Source organism: Barbatula barbatula (genome assembly GCF_947034865.1).
Source record: "Barbatula barbatula genome assembly, chromosome: 6".
Taxonomy (NCBI): Eukaryota; Metazoa; Chordata; class Actinopteri; order Cypriniformes; family Nemacheilidae; genus Barbatula; species Barbatula barbatula.
Window position 1 is genome coordinate 14934436 of NC_136765.1, and position 18692 is coordinate 14953127.

Below are 18692 nucleotides of genomic sequence, written 5' to 3' on the forward strand. Positions count from 1 at the left end.
TTAACGATAATAAATACAGTAACATATAAGGGCAGTGATGTATGTGACTAATAAATTGTAAATGAAGTAACAATCCCTGTCTACTAATAAATATTCCTGCAATGGTAGTCTTAGAGCACACTTCTTGTTTTTATTGTTCTTTAGTGTGATGTGGCTGGTTTCAGACTACTGGACTTGATCCATGTCTTCTTAATCAATTAGTTATGAATCCATCCAAAATGATATTCCTTATACATTAGATTCCCATCTACCCTGTGTACATTTAAAAGGATGAAACGGGAAGAGACAAGCTAATAGGTTCATTTTGTTTATTTACTTATCACTCACGCAAGGACAACGCAGTTTCCACGTTTAAACGATTGAGATAAATTCACAGGTCAGGCAATCTAATGTGCATCAAGGATTGCTTAAGTACGATCTGACGTAGCGCTTTCAGGAACGAAAATGTGCGGCGCTTCGATATCCACAGAGGTGAAGCTTTCATCTAGCTCCTCCTCTCTGGATGTGAACTGTAGCTCCTCCTCGCTGGATCTGTAGCTCCTCCTCGCTGGATCTGTAGCTCCTCCTCGCTGGACGTCTAACGTCCGCCCATATGCTCTGCAGCGAGCACCACTTGTGCAATTGGGCGCCCAACCTGGTAACACTAACACTGGTGCGACCCGCTTTCTCATTTGGTTGCAGCGACTTACAATTTGGTTGCTCTCTTTTTTATAGTTATCATAATGAACTTACATAAAGACCTCAGTTGATGAATCAGTCTATTAATTTGTCACTCTGTCTTTTAAAACAGTCAGCTATAGACTGATTCGTATTTGCGCTTTACTGAGCCCAATCCTAAATAAATGCAAAGTAACTTTGTATTTGTTATGTTATATAGTTGTTATTATTTAAATTCAAGTTATAAATTGGCTATTCAATGATCTGACACAAACATAACCTGTCACTCTTCACCATCCTCCTTTATTGCCCTCTTTATTTTGCCAGTCGCCTTCTTTATTTTTATTTAATTTTTACAACAAATGAACTTCATCATGATATTTATATAAATATTGGTGATGATACAAATTGTAATACGAAAGGAATATAACATAAACCCTTCATATTCAGTCTTTAAACGTTATTCCTGCAGCAAAGACCACAATGTAGTCATAACAATGCCCATCTAAATTCTCCTATGCTGTTTTAAACATGTAGATGAAATGAATAGCTCCCTGTCATCTGATTCAATCATTGAATGTCATATTTTCGGGGTTTTATTAAAGCCACCGGATGGCAGAGACTACAAACCTCAACATAAAAGCAGGCTGATAAACTATAAATGCCACTATTTAATAATGACTTGCTATTTAGAAACAATAAATAAACTGTCAATATGTTATTTACATGGGCAGTAAAAGTAATTTTTAGCTCGGTGTTGCCAAGAAAACAACCATGTAATTTTGCAGCAAGACCGCCACCCGGTGGTGCTTTTACAAACTGTCCGAATATAACCACTGTAAGTATCAAAATTTGTCTAATGCAAACAAATTAATCCGTCCAATAAATTAACCACGTTTTTAACCCGCATTCATTGAATGAGACAACAGTGAGACCAAACAATTTACATTCAGTGAGACCTGCACCTTCATATAATAGTTTCATATTTTTGAATACTGTAAACATATTAGACTCTTCAAACTGTTTTAAAGCGCTACTATGGGGTTTATTTTCGTAGGACTGTAAATACGACAGCATTTATATCATGAAATGGAGCCTTTAGGCCCAGTCAGATTAAATGGATTCCCTCCAGAGAGAGGAGGGAGGGTTTATACATATTTATCGTCCAATAGGAATTCTCTGCATCCCATAGTTCTCAGCTGACCGGCAAGGGCAAAAGCAGAGGTCTGATGGTGTACGCAATCTCAAAGAGCCATTTGTTCCTGAGCTGAGAAACTTCAAAATCCACCTGAGAGCTTTCCATTTTACTCCACGATGTCAGTGTGTGAGGAGCTTCCGATGGGTGAGTATCCACTAACAGGGAATTCTAGGTTTATCCTGTTTTTGGCATGGCGCCATGGTGACAACTCATTCTGCAAATATGTTCTCATACTCTGCTTGACAAGAGTTTAAAGGGTTTTGGCCTTATATGGCTTCTCTCAGACGGTTTGTCTGTATCACCTTAATAGAGAAGCTATCACTTTACAAATGTTCTTGACCTCTGCATGTGTGTCTGTCAATGAAACGGGGGAGATGCTGTGTTAAACATTTTACAAATTATTTTTGTGGCTCATATAAAGTTTAGAACAGCTTGTATTTATAGTATATGCTGTGTTGAAATGTGCAAGTGTTCACATAATGCTCGCTCGAATCGAGTCCGGGAATATCTGAATGCTGGCTACACAGCAAAAACAATCATGTATAAATAGATCTTCTCTCTCTCTTGGTGTTAGGGACAGTTCTGTTTACCAGACGCTTTACCTGCTTGAGCATTGTACAAGCCGAGTAAATGGATGTAACACTAAATGAATGAATACGATTGTGTTTTTTCTTTAAATAAATATTTCCATAATTCCTCATGATCATCATTGCTGCATAATCGGGTACTTAAGCCTGTAAAGCTCAATGATGTATTACATTCTTCTGATTTGTTATTTCGAATGCCACTGGATATGAAGGACAAAACAGTCATAAAGGAATGGTTACAATTTGAAGGTTTGTGATGAGATTGTAGTCGATATGCTATTGTTGTGGGTCACATGTAAAGCTCATTGCTGTTATGTGTTTGCAGAGACAGTGTTATCTTTTGTTAGGAATCTGGCATGTCATTACTATTTGCATGCCGCTGGAATTAAAAATGCATGAAGCTTTAGCGCAAGTGTGTATAGGCTTCCGGTTGCGTGATGTTTTTGAACCGTTTACTGTTTTAGGGCAGGTCTGTTTGTGCACAGGAATTTCTGCAAAGGTCCTGTAAAGGAACATCGAACAGATTATTACTTTTTTAAAGTAATCATTTAATATTTATGTTTTGATGATCATGGACCACTGGCCAATGTTAACCAAATGTTTAAATATTGTGCACTATAAAGCAGCCTGTGTCTCTGTTTTGGTATTGTCATGAGACAGCACATCAATGGATAACCTTGAGCTGTTTACAGAACTACTTCATTAGCCTGGAATCTAGAATTGTGAAGAACGTCTTTGTTTAATGAGGCTCAGGGTTTAATGAATCCACTTTGAGTAATTATTGGGCTTCTGTATAAAAGAAGGCCATTTGTTCACCACAGTCTCAGGCTTACAATGTCCCAGATTTACCACAAACCCTCTTATGAAGAATGAAAGATGAAATCTTCATCCCCTCATATTCCCTTAATACACCAGTCTTACTATAATAGAATACAACAATCATCCATTTCATTTCTTCCTAATTGCAATTAAGTTTAGTTTCAGGTCAGTTTCAATTAGTTAAGAAAATCTATTAACTTTTGTCAGCAAATATTTTTGTGTGCATTGAGGGCTGTAAAAAATGTTTAATGTAAAATGAATTAAATACATGTGTATTTCATATATCTTAATCAATATGATCTAAGTAAATTTTAAGAGTTAAATCATGTACACATACATTTACTTTACATAAACACTTTTTGCATGAAGGAACTAAACATCTTAGGGAATTATTCATTGTCGCTTTTTCTTACAAGCTGTGAGTTGCAAGGTATTGGTCTGTATAGCTATTGAAACTATTGCGAGAATCTATATACTAATTATCCATAATAGCTGCATAAGGGCAGACCTCAGTTTCAAATGAAAATTTGGGTACATCCGCACATTGTAACCACAGGGTGTCGCTGTATCATAATATTTATTAGCGATAGTGCATTTCGTTAAACCCAGCATTCGCACAGGCTAAAAGGTCGTCTTAACAAGCGACAACTTTATGAAATTTAGTTGTTTACTACATTATATCAACAATATACAAATCTGAGGTGGAGAGACACAGCCATAGATATGGACACAGCCTACATGGGACACACCTACTTATTGTGTGCCATACTTCTGATCGAATTGATATTGATTATAAACTTCTTTATGGAGGACAGTGGTGTCTGTGGCAGGCAATATTTTGGCAGGCAAGAGAACAAGTGTTATTCTATCTCCAGCACTCTGTCGCAATGGACAATGAATAACAGAAATCAGCTTATAGAGGTGGACAATCTTGAAGCACAAATCTCCAATGCATGTGCATCTGTTATAGAAGTTACATTTGCTGTGGTAAATCCTTAGATCGGCATTAGAAGGTTTGATGGTTGTTCATCACATTAAACGTCATTCTGTGTTTTTAATTTCAAGAGAAAGGAATATTTCTGTATAATGACCTCATTTATCTGGTCTGGGGAGGAGCATTTCCATTTCTAATGCAATTGGATGGTCTCGTGTTGGCGGGCTTTGTTATTCAAGATTGTATATCGATCGATCGGAGTAACCTGATTGTTCGAGACCAGTAACGTAAAGTCCCAGTAAAAGCATGCTGTATATTCACACTGTGGAGGAAAGCACTTCTGAGTCCATTACTTGTGTTATATCCCATTAAGATCCCATTAGAGGAATGTGATTTATGGTGATGTTTTACTCATGCAAGAGGTCTAAACTGGCCTGTAATTGGTTTGACCAGTGAACTAGTCATGCGATTTGATATAGATATTCTTTAAATCTTTGGACAGTTCGCACAGTTATTGACCTGAAGTGTACATTTTCTATACTTAAATTTGAAGATCTACTAATAGTATAAAAGAAAAGTGGTCTCTAAATGTGTGTAGGTGTGTAGAGGAGGTATTTTTTGTTGTATATGTCTATATTCTGGAGCATCATGTATTGTATGGTTTTTATATAACAGGAAATGGGGGATGGGGGGATGTACATGTATTCAGCAGGGAAGTCAGATATGATTAATGTTGCTGCTTCGCAGGACACGTGAGAAGCCCTGCAAGCAGAGGAACATATCCTTATATAATCAGAGGAAAATATATATTAGAATCCACAAACAGATAATGTGTCATACAACCTACACAACAGATCTATTGTATTGTCTTTCAGTTTGAAACTCAGGCACAGTATCTAACCCTTACGTGTATTGCATTTCAAACGTTACTTGATGCGTACATTTTATCAGTCTGTGTGTTCCCTCGGAATAAAACTACAAGACCTCTTTGCTGCTAATGCTAGTTCTATAGTATCTGAGACTTTCTAAAGAGAGAGAAATTGTACACAATAAAGGTTTTTCTTTAATGTTATTTATATTTGGCTGTTCCAGTTAACTTGACTTTGGGGAGGATTGTTATATCCAAACGAATAGACACAATCGCTTCCGCATTTTGTCTCCACTCAGTTACACCCGGCGCAGGTAGCGTCCATTGGGGAACAATGACAGTTTGACTCAAGATGTACCTAGTATTACGATCAATGATCAAATTATCCAAACAATACATCATACATTAACAACCAAAAAGGGGAAAGGCTTCAAGCTACTGTATACGTTTTAAGCTACATCCACAAATATGAAAAAAACTAAAAGTAAACTTATGCACTTTACTTGAGGCTTGATCACTGAGGCACTCAACAATGCTCAGGTGTAGTGCTGTCGGTCTGCTGAAACTGAAAGTTTAGTGGACATACATCATCGCCCTGCATGCATGGTCTATTGTAGAATGTTTCTGGTAACATCTTTGTCCAACAAAACCTACCTTGCTGAAAATCCGGCATAATGATGTAATTTTAATGTCGGCGAGAGTGATTTAGGATATTGTGAATATTGCATGTAATTTGACGTCTGGTACATCGGTTCATTCTGGATTTGCACTAAAACCTTTTCACAGCTTAGAGGATCACGAGTGATGCTATTTTAATCTGAAGAGCAGACAATCCCTGTTTTGGGGCTGATGACTGTAAGATGTAGCAAGAGGGTGAAAGAGAATGTGTATAAAACAAATGACTAGAGAATTACATGTATGATTGGAAATAAAATAACACAGACAAGCTGATTCATAGGCTGCCTTGTTTTAGCATTATATTATTTTGCCGTATATTTGATGGAAAATACATACAGTATACAATAACAGTGTTGTATGTCTACTATATGTTTGGCTGAATGTCAGAAGTTTAGATGTTTACCTACAGCTTTAAAGGTCCAGTTTGTGAAATTTAGTGGCATCTATAGCGGTGAGGTTATGAATTGTAAGCAACAGCTCACTCTACCCCTCCCCTCCCTTTCGAAGCTCTACGGTGGCTCACACAGGACGTTGCTGCTTTGCCAAAGGAGATCATGTATTTATGAAATGCGCTCTGTAGAGTAATTTGTCCGTTTAGGGCTAACGTAGAAACAACATGGCAAATTCCATGTAAGGGTACCCGGGGTGTATGTAGATAGAAAAAGCTCATTCTAAGGTAATAAAAACATAATGCTTCATTATGTAAGGTCTTTATACACCTCTGAAGACATAGTTATGTATATTATATTGCATTTGTGTCAATAGATCCTCCTTAATATCACACATTGCACCTTTAAGTGATTTTTACTTCATCAGTTCATTTTCTCAAATTCCAAAAGTATTGTCAAATGCCACTGCATTCATAACCCGCAAGTTAAATAATAGAGAATATGTAGTGAAAATTAAAGCACCTCAGGGTGTGCCGAAATTCTTTGTATATAGTGAGTTTTTGGGTTGTAATACCATATAGCCTAATCGTTTGTTCTGTAGTGCATGTGCTGGTTATATTATACCAGATCCCCATTAAATTTCCTTTTGGCATAGGTTTGTGCGTCATATGTTTGTGTTTTGGGTATAAAAACAGTGTTTGCGATGTTTTTGTGATCAAGGTGCAGCCATATAATTGGAGAACAATAGGAGGGTGTAGCATTGTCCAGCTGCCACCCAAGGGATCTCCATCCTTTCACCACTATGAGGTATGGCCTCTGCTCTCCCTCCCCCCCTCTCTCTCTAGGGGGCCTTTGCATTCCCAGCACTGCCACCAGTGTACAATATTTTCCTCTCTCTGCCATGGGATTTAATTTACACGCAGATGGCTGACAATTTAAAATAACCATAAAGACCTTTTGCTGGTCTGTGGCTGAATTACAATGCCAGTAAAAGTCTATGATATGATTAGGAAATTACACAGGTTTTCCATATAATTTTAGTAAATTTTCAAGGTTATTTCGATATGTATAATAACTTTGTGAATGTAATGTAAACAAAAACATTTTATATCAACTAACTGTAGGGTGAAATATGTGTCAATATATTATACCATCATTGCCTCAAGGGTAATAAAGATAGCTTATATCTTTATCCTCGTTATATAGATATTATAATGCCACCGAATATTTAATTGAATTAAAATATATGTAAAAAGTATTTGTAAAAAAACACTTTACTTATTACATTAAACATAGTTTTCAACTTATTAATAACATAAAGTATTAACATATATAACTAAAATACAAATTGTGTTAACGATGTAAAACTAATGCAATTATATTTAATTCCAATAACCAAAAAACGTGGGTAATTTTGTCCAACATACAGTATCTAGTCTGAGGGTATTATGGCTAACTTTTAACATAATAGCAAAACGTAGCCTATAAACTTAACCGGAAACCCTGAAATCCACCTGATCCGTGAAAAATAAATATCAAAATTAAACATGCACTGTGAAGGTTCATGCTGGATTTGAGGCTCTTAGATGTCAGACCGCAGTGGCACAGAGTTCTGGCCTCTGGAGATGAGAAAGAAAGATAGAAACATTAGAATGTCTCATCTTCCACCTCGGATCATTAGATTTTTTGGGCCTCTGCGGTACAAGCCATGGTCAAATTGGACACAGACACCCCAGAAATCCAATTTAGCACAGAGCTTTTTTACTACTCGCCATTATCTGGGACTGAGGGGGTGGGGTCATGAGAATAATCTTTAAAGCGCTTTTCCAGCTTTTCTGTCCCATCTTTTAACTATTCTGAGACCTGTAATATCGGCCGTGCTGTCGCCCCTTATGCATATGTGCGCCTGTCTCCTGAATAATTAAAAAAGGTTTTCCCTGGTGACAACCCACATTCAAAACTGGGATAAAGTTGTCTCCAGCCCCGGTTTCTCTTTGATGATATTCCAGACAGCTTTGTCTGTCTGGAGGCAGATAAGGTTTGAATAGATGATGCTCGGCTCTAATTCTTTTTCTTGCGAGCTTGTTTGGATTATGGCATAAAGCGTGGAAAGTGTGACATCATGTATTGTGTCTCACATCTGGAAAAGTCCCCAAAACCTTTACTGCACATGTTGAGTCTCTTGTACTCTCTTATATGGTCTATTTTTGCTGATTTTCTATAATACAATTGTCTGGTTTTCATTTTCATATTCTGTCCTCTATGAGTTTATTTCTGTAAATTTTTTCAAAGTAGCGAAAGCCCTTGAAATCTGATGACGTCTTTTCTGCCTTCATGAAAGTTAAAAGCTTACATTTAATCTCCCCACGAGCAACACGTTCATAATCCTCTTTGCTCCAGAGGACCCGCATGTTTTATATACATCTGTGTGCTGAACCCGTGTTAAAACACACAACACCTTAAGTCAAAATAAAAACAAAAATCGAGACAAGTTGTTTCTATTTTAGGTTCTCTCTAAAGCAGCAAAGTCATCTTTTCTGCCTTTTCCTTAGTACTCAGAGCCGAGTCTCTGTCAGCTGGAGGGGAGGGGTTTCAAAGATTGCCCCGCCTCCATTGTTCTGATTGGCTGGTTGTACTTGTCAGACCAGGGCAGAAGAGGACTCGCAGGCAGCTCAACAACATTACACAAACACTCTCATGCACTTCGTAAGCAGCCTTGCCCTGCAAAGGCTTATTTTTGTTTTGTAGGTCTCACCCAGGAGGAAATCAAGGAAACAAGACAGAAAACTGCCTTTCTTTTTTGGGGACTCTCAATTCTGTCTTGCTTTTCAAGGGAAGATTTTTTTCATGGGAAGTTTGCGTGACTCAAGCCTTGAGTAAATGGGTTGTCATGGTAACTGACACTGGTAGGCTGACCTCCGAAGAAGACTGGATGTTGAATGGACAGAGAGCTGCCGCGGTCAGTCATCACGAGTAACAAGGAGTTATCGGTGAACGAGGAGACGTGAGGAATAGGATGGAAGACGGCTTCTCCAGCTACAGCAGTCTGTATGACACCTCCTCACTGCTGCAGTTCTGCAATGGTAAACTAGTCACACGTTTTCTTCTCTCTTTAAATTCAGATACCTAGAATGTGCATCTCCCCTGTCAAATAAACACAGTCTGGACTGTGACACCTTGTGTGCTGCACTTAACCTTTGTGACCTTTCTACAAATCCTCAACTTTGGCACATAATAGAAAGTGCCTAGATGTGACAGATCAGTTTGAAAGAATGAACGATGCTTGACGTTTTTGTTTCTGTCCGGCTCTTGCTTGATGTCTTGGTTTGGTGTTCCTAAAAGGAAATTGTCAGATATATTGTTTTTACAGGTCTCTAAAATATCTAAAGCTCTTTCTTTTTCCTTCATCATTACTGAGATAGATTTCAAATTTTGTCAAACAGTAACTGTGAGACACAGTTTTTTCTTAGTTCCATATTGAACAAAACAATGCAGAGAAAAATCTGTTACACCTTCTTACATCAGAACATCCTTTATCGAAATGACACCTGGCTACATAAAGAATAAGGATGTTGTTTGTTCATTTGCATGATTCTGTTTCATATAGATTTTTCCTCATGTCCTTGTTTTTCTTGTTTTGCCAATCATAATCTGTGGTCACGTGTGCACATGCCGGTGCTTCATAGCTTGCTGATAAGAGTAAGACCTGATAATAAAACAGTAAGATAGAGTAGAAGAGTGAATAAGAATGGGCATTCCTAGTTACAGGATGAATAAAAGTGTGTGTCACAGTTCAGTCAAATGACATTACTCACTCGCCACAAGAGACCTCTGATGACCTCATAGAACTAGGTCGTTTACACGAGACTGTTTTCAACTAAACTAAAACTGAACTGTGAAATGTGTGAATCGGGCATTTTCCAAAAAACGATGACATCATACACATGCGTATTATCGCCCCGTTCACATTACAAGCGACAAAGCAAAATTATCCCATTCATTTCAATGGAGAGCTGGCGACTTCTGGTGACACGAGCAGTAGCAACCATTGGCGATCGGATGGGGAATGCCAACAAAGTGAATTAAAAGCGCTTTGAGAATAAAACAGTGTATGCGGATGTGCGAAAGCACATACGGTTTCTTTATAGTGCAACAGCGCCATCCACTGGCCTGGCATGCATAATACATCTTTCCCGGATGCAGATCGTTTTGATTACAATAATTTGCGATGTAGAAGTAGGTCTCGTTCCTAAAAAGAAATTTACAAAAAATATTCTTTAGTATTGTGGTATTAGAAACCGATATTTAGGTTGATATTATGGTCTTAAGTGGCATATCTGTACATCGACCATGTGAGCACTCGGGTGTATATGATCTGTCGTTTCTCTCGTGTTTACTTAAATGTTATGAAATAGTAGGATGGTTTTGGTGACTCTTTGGATAATACATCTTGGCTCTGACAGCCATCTGCTGATTTTGAATTTATCCTTCAAAATGTCAAGTTTTGTAAGCCCTGAATTGAGATCTGTTGTGATGCTTAGCTTGTATTTAGAGGTTTGTCAGTCTAGTTAAGGATTGTGTTTAATTGAGTGAGGGTGTGCTGGAGAGCGTTTCGATGAGGTCATCTGGCAGTACACAGCCCAACCGAAGCCCTGGATCTGGTATGAAGTCATCTGTACGTGTACGCTTCGTTTCTGATCAGCCAACGTTACTAATGTAGGGATAGTGGGCCAGTTTCCTCTGCAGTTAGTTTCAGTGATGAGCGATTCTGCAGTCTTATGGCATTAGGTTTAAAGTGATAGTTCACCGAATAATGAAAATTCTGTCATCTTTTACTCACCTTTTGTCATTACTTTCCTCTGTAGAACACAAAAGAAGATATTTTGTAGAATGAAGAATGTAGGAAATTGAGTGGCAGTACCCATTGACTTCTATTGTATGGACACAGAACCAAAAGTCAATGGGTACTGCCGTAGTTTCCGACATACTTTAAAATATCTTCTTTTGTGTTCTGCAGAATAAAGTCATACAGGTTTGAAATGACAAGAGGGCGATGATTACTGAATCGTCATCTTTGGGTGAACTATACCTATGACCTTCTTTAATGGTGCACCCTTTTTCAGGCAATTTTCTTAAGGGGAAATATACATTCTGTCATCATTTACTCACTTATGTCATTTTAAACTTGGGCGACTTTCTCTCATTGAAATACAAACAGAGAAATTCAATAGACTCCACATGGGTCACGTTTTCCCAGCAGTTACTGTGCAATGACTTGCGGAGCTTTAAGGCTTTATAACGCACCACAAAACATCATAGTGCTTTTGTTGCCCAAAAGAAAGAAAGTCGCTGAGTTTTGAAACAACATGAGGGTTAGTAAACAATGACAGACCTTTGGATGAACTAATCCTTAAAGGAGCGCTCTTCAGCTGATTTTCATTCAGCCAAAACGTGACCACCATTGTTTTTTCCTGCAGGATACCGAAGGGAAAATAACCTCATCTGCTTACTCAGATTAAACATTGGCACTGTGGTCTGCCAAGCGAGTAACTAGATGGCTGGTGTTCTGGCACCGAAGCTTTTGCCAGACTTCCTCGTGTTTTTGACTGCTGTTGTCTCCGTCGGTCCCCGCTGCCAATTCTCTTTTCTCATTCGCTCTCAGTTGAGGCACTAACGGTTGCACATGCAACAGGATTAGGATTAAGGACCTGCTCAAATTACAGACCAAACCACAGGGATTCTCAGGGAGGGTTTTAGAGAAAGTGAATGTCGTGAACAAAAGCTTCCACTTCTGCATCTAAACTTGAACTCTCTTAAAGGTGGAATTCCTGGAGCTTTCTAATAATTCCCACTTTTATTTGTGTATGTCTCCATGTAAAAACTACAGGCACTTATTTTATTGACTGGAAGAAATGATTCTTCTTGTTTTGTTGACTTGTCATTCACATTTATGGGTAAATATTGATAAGGAGAAAATAACTCTGCTGACTCATTCAGAGCTAGCCATCGATTTGCTGCAGTGTTGTGGCTCTCGTGCTTTTATTTATCGTGTTGGGCTCTTGTAAAAAGATCACATAGAATCGTCCCTTCTAAATAAGTGATATTGACATGGCTGTTTATTTCTGTTATATGGCAGAATGACTTGCATTTCCCCTTTATCTGCTGCTCTGTCCCATTACACTAGTGATAAGAATACTGAAACCATCTTCTGCACCGGCCTTCTATCTGTCAAAGACCGAAGTCATTTGTGCCTCTCTGTCTCGTTCTCTCTCGTTCTCTCTCGTTCACACTTTCCCCTTTTTCCTGTTTCTCGGGATGCATCATGTGTATATCTTGCTACTTTATAGGTTTTTTTACCACATTAATTTGCTATCAAATGTTTTTCTAGTTTTTTAAAAACTGGATATTTAATTCCGAGACATGACAGACTATGCAAACATGTGTCCTATGGTCATCTTCATCTCCTGAGCTATGGAGGAGCAACGAAATATTCCTCCAGGCACTGTTTTGAAGGACACATTTTATTGGGCCATTTATTCACATTCTGCATCAGCTTGGCAAGGTGTCAGTGACCTTTTAAAAGCATACATGTCCCTTTGAAAGCTAGTTTTGTGCTATTTTTGTACATTAAGAAGGTTTTTCCTGAAGCTGTTAGGAATATTCCACTGCCTCATTTTGCCTCAAGGGCTTCCAAAACAAAGACTCTTTTGTGCGGGTGTCAAGCAGACAGGATTATTCAAATTTTGTTTCAAAATATGCTAATGCTTTTAGCCACCAAAACATGCTGCGTGTCTTTCATCTTTGCCACTGTCGTCTAAAATTGCTGGGTTTTGTGGGCCAGAATAACTCCAAATAAAGGCGTGATGATTGCATACTTCTTTTTTGTTTTGGTTGTTTGTGCATCTATTATTCATTGCAAACGTATAAAGGTTAAGCGCACCGCTGGGTAATCACAACTGAGAATTATAGCGAGTGTTCCTTCATGTTTTTATTCAGAATAGATTATACACATCAGCAGCAGGCGCTCATAAATATCCAGTAAATACTGTCTCTACCGTTCTTCTCCGGGGCTTGACATATGATTTCCCTCACACACCGCCCAGTGTCATTGCTGCACGCCATGTGCATCTACCCTAAGAACAGCACTTTGGTTTATTTAAACCACACACCCACCCTCTGTTCTGGGCCGTCTGTTTTGTGCGCACAATGCCCTGGGTTCTGCACCCGGGCTTTCACGCATACTGAGAAAGCATTGTGTCAGAAGGAAAGCGGGGCCAGCCATGAGTTAATGCTGCCCTACTTTTCTCTCTCTCTGTGAGTCAGACCCTCTGCGACTCCTTCACAAGCTCTAATTCCATCTCCTCCTTTCTTGGCTCGTCGGCCACCAGAACTCCCTGCTGTTCGTACCATTTCCCAGGAGAGCATGAGTCAGCATGCCTCACCGTCACTGCTCTACTCCAGCGTGCCTTTTCCAGGTTGGTCTTTGTTTTGACTGTTTTAGGGGCCGCCTTAGGGCGGGGTACCATACCACAGACCTCGTCATGCACTGGTTTAAATGGGGGAGTAAAATAATTATTTGGAGTGTCCTGTCCGCTGCGGTTGACAGCAGGTCACCTGTGAGTGACTGAGTGGGCTTTTCTTCATTGGTTGGTCAGTTAGGAGAATGTGGCTGGTGTAAAGAACAGTACGTGTAGCAACCCTTTCAAGAGAGCTCAGATGGGAGTCATTTAGAGCTTGCTTTTCTGCTGTGTGTTTTGGTTTTTGTATGCTTGTAAGCAGTACTTAAGCATAATTTGTTAATCGTTTTATAATAAATAAATCAAATTGCTTAGTATCTTAACACTGGATTTAAGTTGTACTTTGAATAAAGAAATTCATTGCATAGATAACGTAGTATTACAAACCTTGTAATGATGCTAGATCTTACTGAAACATTTTTATTTTATTTAATCATGACTGTTGTCTCCCTTAACTTTTTTTCCGAGGGTTGTGGCAAATATTTAACCAATGAAAAGTCTTAAAACGATCGTGTGGACTTTGACCACACAGTGTTTAATTATTTAAAAGGATACTCCACCCAAAAAGGAAAATTCTGTCATCATTATTCACCCTCAGGTTGTTCCAAGCATCTATACTTTTCTTTGTTCTGATGAACACAAGGAAATATATTTGGAAAAATGTTAGCAGCTGACATTTCATATCCCTAAATGAACAAACTGCTCTATTAAATTTAGTAACATTACATTTAATTTATTTACATTGCCATCTTTGACATTTAATGCTTGTTGTGTTTACATTAATTATTCATCAGCTAAGTAAAATAAATACTAGGAATTGTAGATCATGACACAACTGGATTCAAACCTACATTCCATGCTTAAGCAACAAAGTTCAGTATCTAGCATGTGTGCTAATCCGCTAGACCACGGATCCAACCATTGCCTCACTTTCAAGACTCGAGAGTCCGCTGTCTTAATCCCAGGACAACACAAAAGCTGTATTTTCATTAGTGTCAGGCATGCAGAAATCAGAGCGCGTTAAGCCTGTACGTTTTCTAACAGAGAACAGGAATATCCACTGATCAGGATCAGCTCAGTATCTCTTTAATCCCCTCTCAGCCCCACTACCTCCTATGTACAAACATCGAGGCTTGGTGCTTGCTTGAGAGCCCTTACTTGGTTTCAAGCCACGGAACTGAGTGGTGGCGGGGGGCTTCACATGTAGCTGTCCACCCCACTGTCTGCAAAGAGGAGATTAACAAGGAACAACACTGAGAGCATCTTCACTTCACTTGTCACTGCTTTGGCCCTGTCTGGAGTCTCTCTGTGGGGCTGGAGGCTGGTGAGATTAATGAACATGCATGTAAACACACATCTAGCCTCTGCTGTTGGTCTCATGGCAGCACTTTAACAGCTTCCACAGGATGATTTTTTAGGAAGCGGCGCGTGAGATTGGGGAAATGAATAATAATACTACGTTTTTCAGAAAAAACATTTGGCAATAACACGAAGCTCCGGTTTATCAAATTTAGTGGTGAGGTTGTGAATTGCAACCAATAGTTCACTCCACCCTTACCTTTTGAAGCAGAACAGAGGCTGACAAAGAAACAAAGAGGACGTCACGCTTTTGCTTCTTTGCTGAAGGAAATAACATATTTACGAAATCCGTTCTGTGGAGCAGTTTGTCCATTTAGGACTACTGGAAAAACAAAATGGTGTATTCAGAGCACCTGAGGTGTATGTACTCATTCTAAGGTAATAAAAACATAACGTTTCTTTATGTAGGTTTTTATACACCTCTGAAGACATAGTTATGTATATTATATTGCATTTTTTTCAATCCAAAACATTTCACACAGCACCTTTAACAATTCGGCACCACTTTGAGTTGGTTTGAATTTAATTTAATCCAACTGTATTGACTTACATTTTCTGCAGTGAGTTTTTTTTATAGAAACTAGTTGATTAAAGCTTCAACCAAATAAAGATGTTGCTGATGTCAGGAAGATTCCTGAAACTCTTGCTCTCTCATGGAGACAATTTGGCTGCTCTAATCACCTCTTCTCTGCTTTCTCCTATTCTTTTTAAAGCAGAGGTCATGAATGAGGTCTCCGCGAGGATCTCCAACATCTATTTTTAACTCCTTAGTCCTTTGTTTTTCAGAAGACAAAGGTTGTCTTTTTCCTTGTTACGCTCCTGTAATCTGGAAAATTGCTTGCCGGCCCAGCATTCAGCACAGCATCTGCTGGATTTTACAATCGTTTTGCACAGTCACCACCTCTGAATCACTGATCACCACAAGACAAAACACTTTCTGACAACCACACTCTTCCAGATGGGTCCTTCATGAACTGACCTTGGATCTGTAACCTCAGGTTGACAAAAACAAAGCGGTTGGAAAAGCAGGCGGTTGTAATCCCTTTAAACTACATAGTGACCTTGTGCTCGCTGTCTCTGGCAGATCTTGCCTGTGTCTCACAGCGTGAACTCTTTATGTAAGACTCAAAGGCCAATTCATTGATGAGGATTGTTTTTGAAAAGCTCGGGGTGGATTGACTTTGATCCTCCCTGAGGCAGATGCATTTGTGTACACTTGTGCGCTTGGGGACGTGAATGTATGAGGTTGGTTAACATGAACTTGAACAACATTTATTAACCTTGCTTAATGTTCATTTCTATATATACTAATTAAAATTTTTAGCAAATTTAGAAAGTCAAATTAGTTTGTGCAAGCTGGATATGAAACAAGAATGTACAATAATGTACAATAAAGGGATGGTTCACCCACATTAAATTTACACCAGTGAATGTTCTTTTAGAGTTTAAAAACACCTTAAGGGCAAGTTATGGTCGCGCGTAGGCAATGCGGCAGTTTTCCTTTATACTTGTGCGTCGTTGTCAGCGTTGGCAGGCAATGACCACTTGGCGTCAGTGTCCACGCGCGTGTTGCTTGTGATACCAAGACAAGAGCCGATGAAGAAGTAGCATGTTTGAGAAGCATTAGCAGTGATAGCGGCAAGTAAACAGTCACTTTGGTTGTAGCTTGAGATGTTAAATACAGAAAAACTAATAATTTACTTAGATATTTTGCGTTTTAGTAAACATGACAGGTTTTTTTTACCTCAGGGAGGAGTTAAAACTGACCAATCACAGAACTTGTGGTCTGCGTAGTGTCCGCATTGAGTTGACGCGTTATAACATTTTTGGAGAGGTGCACGTCAGGCTACGCAGAGCCACGCACTGCTTGCAGTGTATCTACGCACGACTATAAATTATGCTTTAGTCCTTAAAGGGGAAGTTCACCCAAAAATCAACTTTGTGATTGTTTTTTTCCTCGCCCACATGGCGTTAAACATGTTTAGAGAACATCCGGCGTCTTCGGTGGACAAATGAAGATATTTAGATCCTCATAGACAACATGGTTTCAGTTTTTGCCAAGCTCCAGAAAAGTACTAAAGACATCGTTAAATTGGTCCATCCGCGCATAATGGCTTAGTTGGATTTTTTTAAGCGACGATAATAGTTTATGTGCGAAAAACAAACTTGAATCGACAGCTCCTCTGTCTTCACAAGAGCACTTCTTCTTTGTATTCTTCTTGGACAAGAGCTCTTTTCCACCTTGTGAGTCAGTGCACCGACGTCCAATAGAGAAGAAGAAGAACTCTCGTGAACGCACGCTTGTATGGTGCGAGAATAAATGAAGTCAGTATTTTGGTTTGTTTTTTGCACATAAAGTATTCTCGTCACTTCAAATAAGTTTAACTGAGGCACTATGTGCAGATGGATCAATTTAACGATGTCTTTAGTACTTTACTGGACCTTTACAACAACTATAACCATGATGTCTATGAGGAGGCCTGGAAATCACTGGATGTCACCTAAATATCTTCATTATTGCTCCGATGCCAGATGTTCTCTAAACATGTTTAATGTGGGTGAGTAAAAAATCGCACAAAGTAGATTTTTGGGTGAACTTCCCCTTTAGTTTTTTATTTTATCATTTTAGTTTGAAACCATATTAAGGTAAGGGGGTGATAGATTTTTCATCTTTGCATAAAAAGTACAAGCTTATACATGCTTAAACCTAATGATACATATTGAGCTATAGAACATTTTTGTAAAGTGTTTTATTATTTATTTTCTCTAAAAGTCTTAATATTATCTGCCCTGTACTGATCCTTTGTTCACCAGGATAAGGGATAGTCAGCCTTTTTTCCTTGTTTGGATAGATAACCCTCAAGGGTGCAGAAACATGGTGACATTCACAATTGGTGTCTTTGCACCCTGCTGCTGCTGGGACTCATTTCTGAAGATATTAGTGTTCGAGTGAGTCAGCTGGTAGCTTCAAAGACTAAAGATGAATTATTAATCAGGCTTCAGCGCTTTGAGGCTATGAGACATTAAAGAAAGTTCATTTTGCTTTGATCCACCATCACTTTTTGCTCTGCGGTTATATCCTCATTTACTCTCATCTTAAAAAAATTCACAGACAGAGTTCATGTATTCATTGTTTCAACTATTATTATTTTAATAATTTCTTATTATATTCATAGCCTTTATTATGATTGGACAGTAAAGAGCAGACAGGAACGCGTTTGTTTGGGTAGGGAAGTGGGATCGGCAAAGGACCCTCCGAGACCGGAATCAAACTCAGGTCGCCGAGCGAATTGGTGCTCACCGTGGTCATTGTGTCGTCATATAGTGCCAGTATACCCGCGGAGACGTATTAATTCAATTGCAGAAAATGTGCACAAAGTTCCGCTTCTGTTACATTTCTTATGTCTTTACCTACAATGTAAAACTTTTCTGTAGTTTTGCAGCAGGTTTGCCAATAACTTACTGTATAGATTTAATTTACAATTTTGTTTTAAACATAAACTTGCCTAGTTCTTATATTTTCTCGCATAAAATAAGATTAAACTAGTTCTTATATTTCTAGTCATAAAATAAGACTAAAAATATTTTCTTGTAACGTACATTTTTCGTTTTAAAGACAAAAATGCTTGGAAGAATGTTTTTTTTTTGCAGTGTTTCAGTGCTAATGTCTGTAAAGAGACCGGTCT

The 18692-nt window shown here is 38.6% G+C and overlaps 1 protein-coding gene across 11 annotated transcripts in view; it reads left to right on the forward strand.

The window, feature by feature from the left end:
* Window positions 1-1838: 1838 nt before the first annotated feature.
* Window positions 1839-18692, forward strand: part of eml1 (EMAP like 1) — a 44922-nt gene continuing 28068 nt past the window's right edge. For 7 of the 11 annotated variants that reach the window (XM_079458695.1, XM_079458700.1, XM_079458701.1 and 4 more), the window contains exon 1: window positions 8782-9213. In XM_079458695.1, the coding sequence (XP_079314821.1) occupies window positions 9147-9213 (67 nt within the window). In that variant the 5' untranslated portion in view covers window positions 8782-9146. Of the gene's footprint in view, window positions 2000-8777; window positions 9214-18692 lie in introns of those variants that run through there. The other 4 variants (XM_079458703.1, XM_079458697.1, XM_079458696.1 and 1 more) reach the window with 3 other exon arrangements.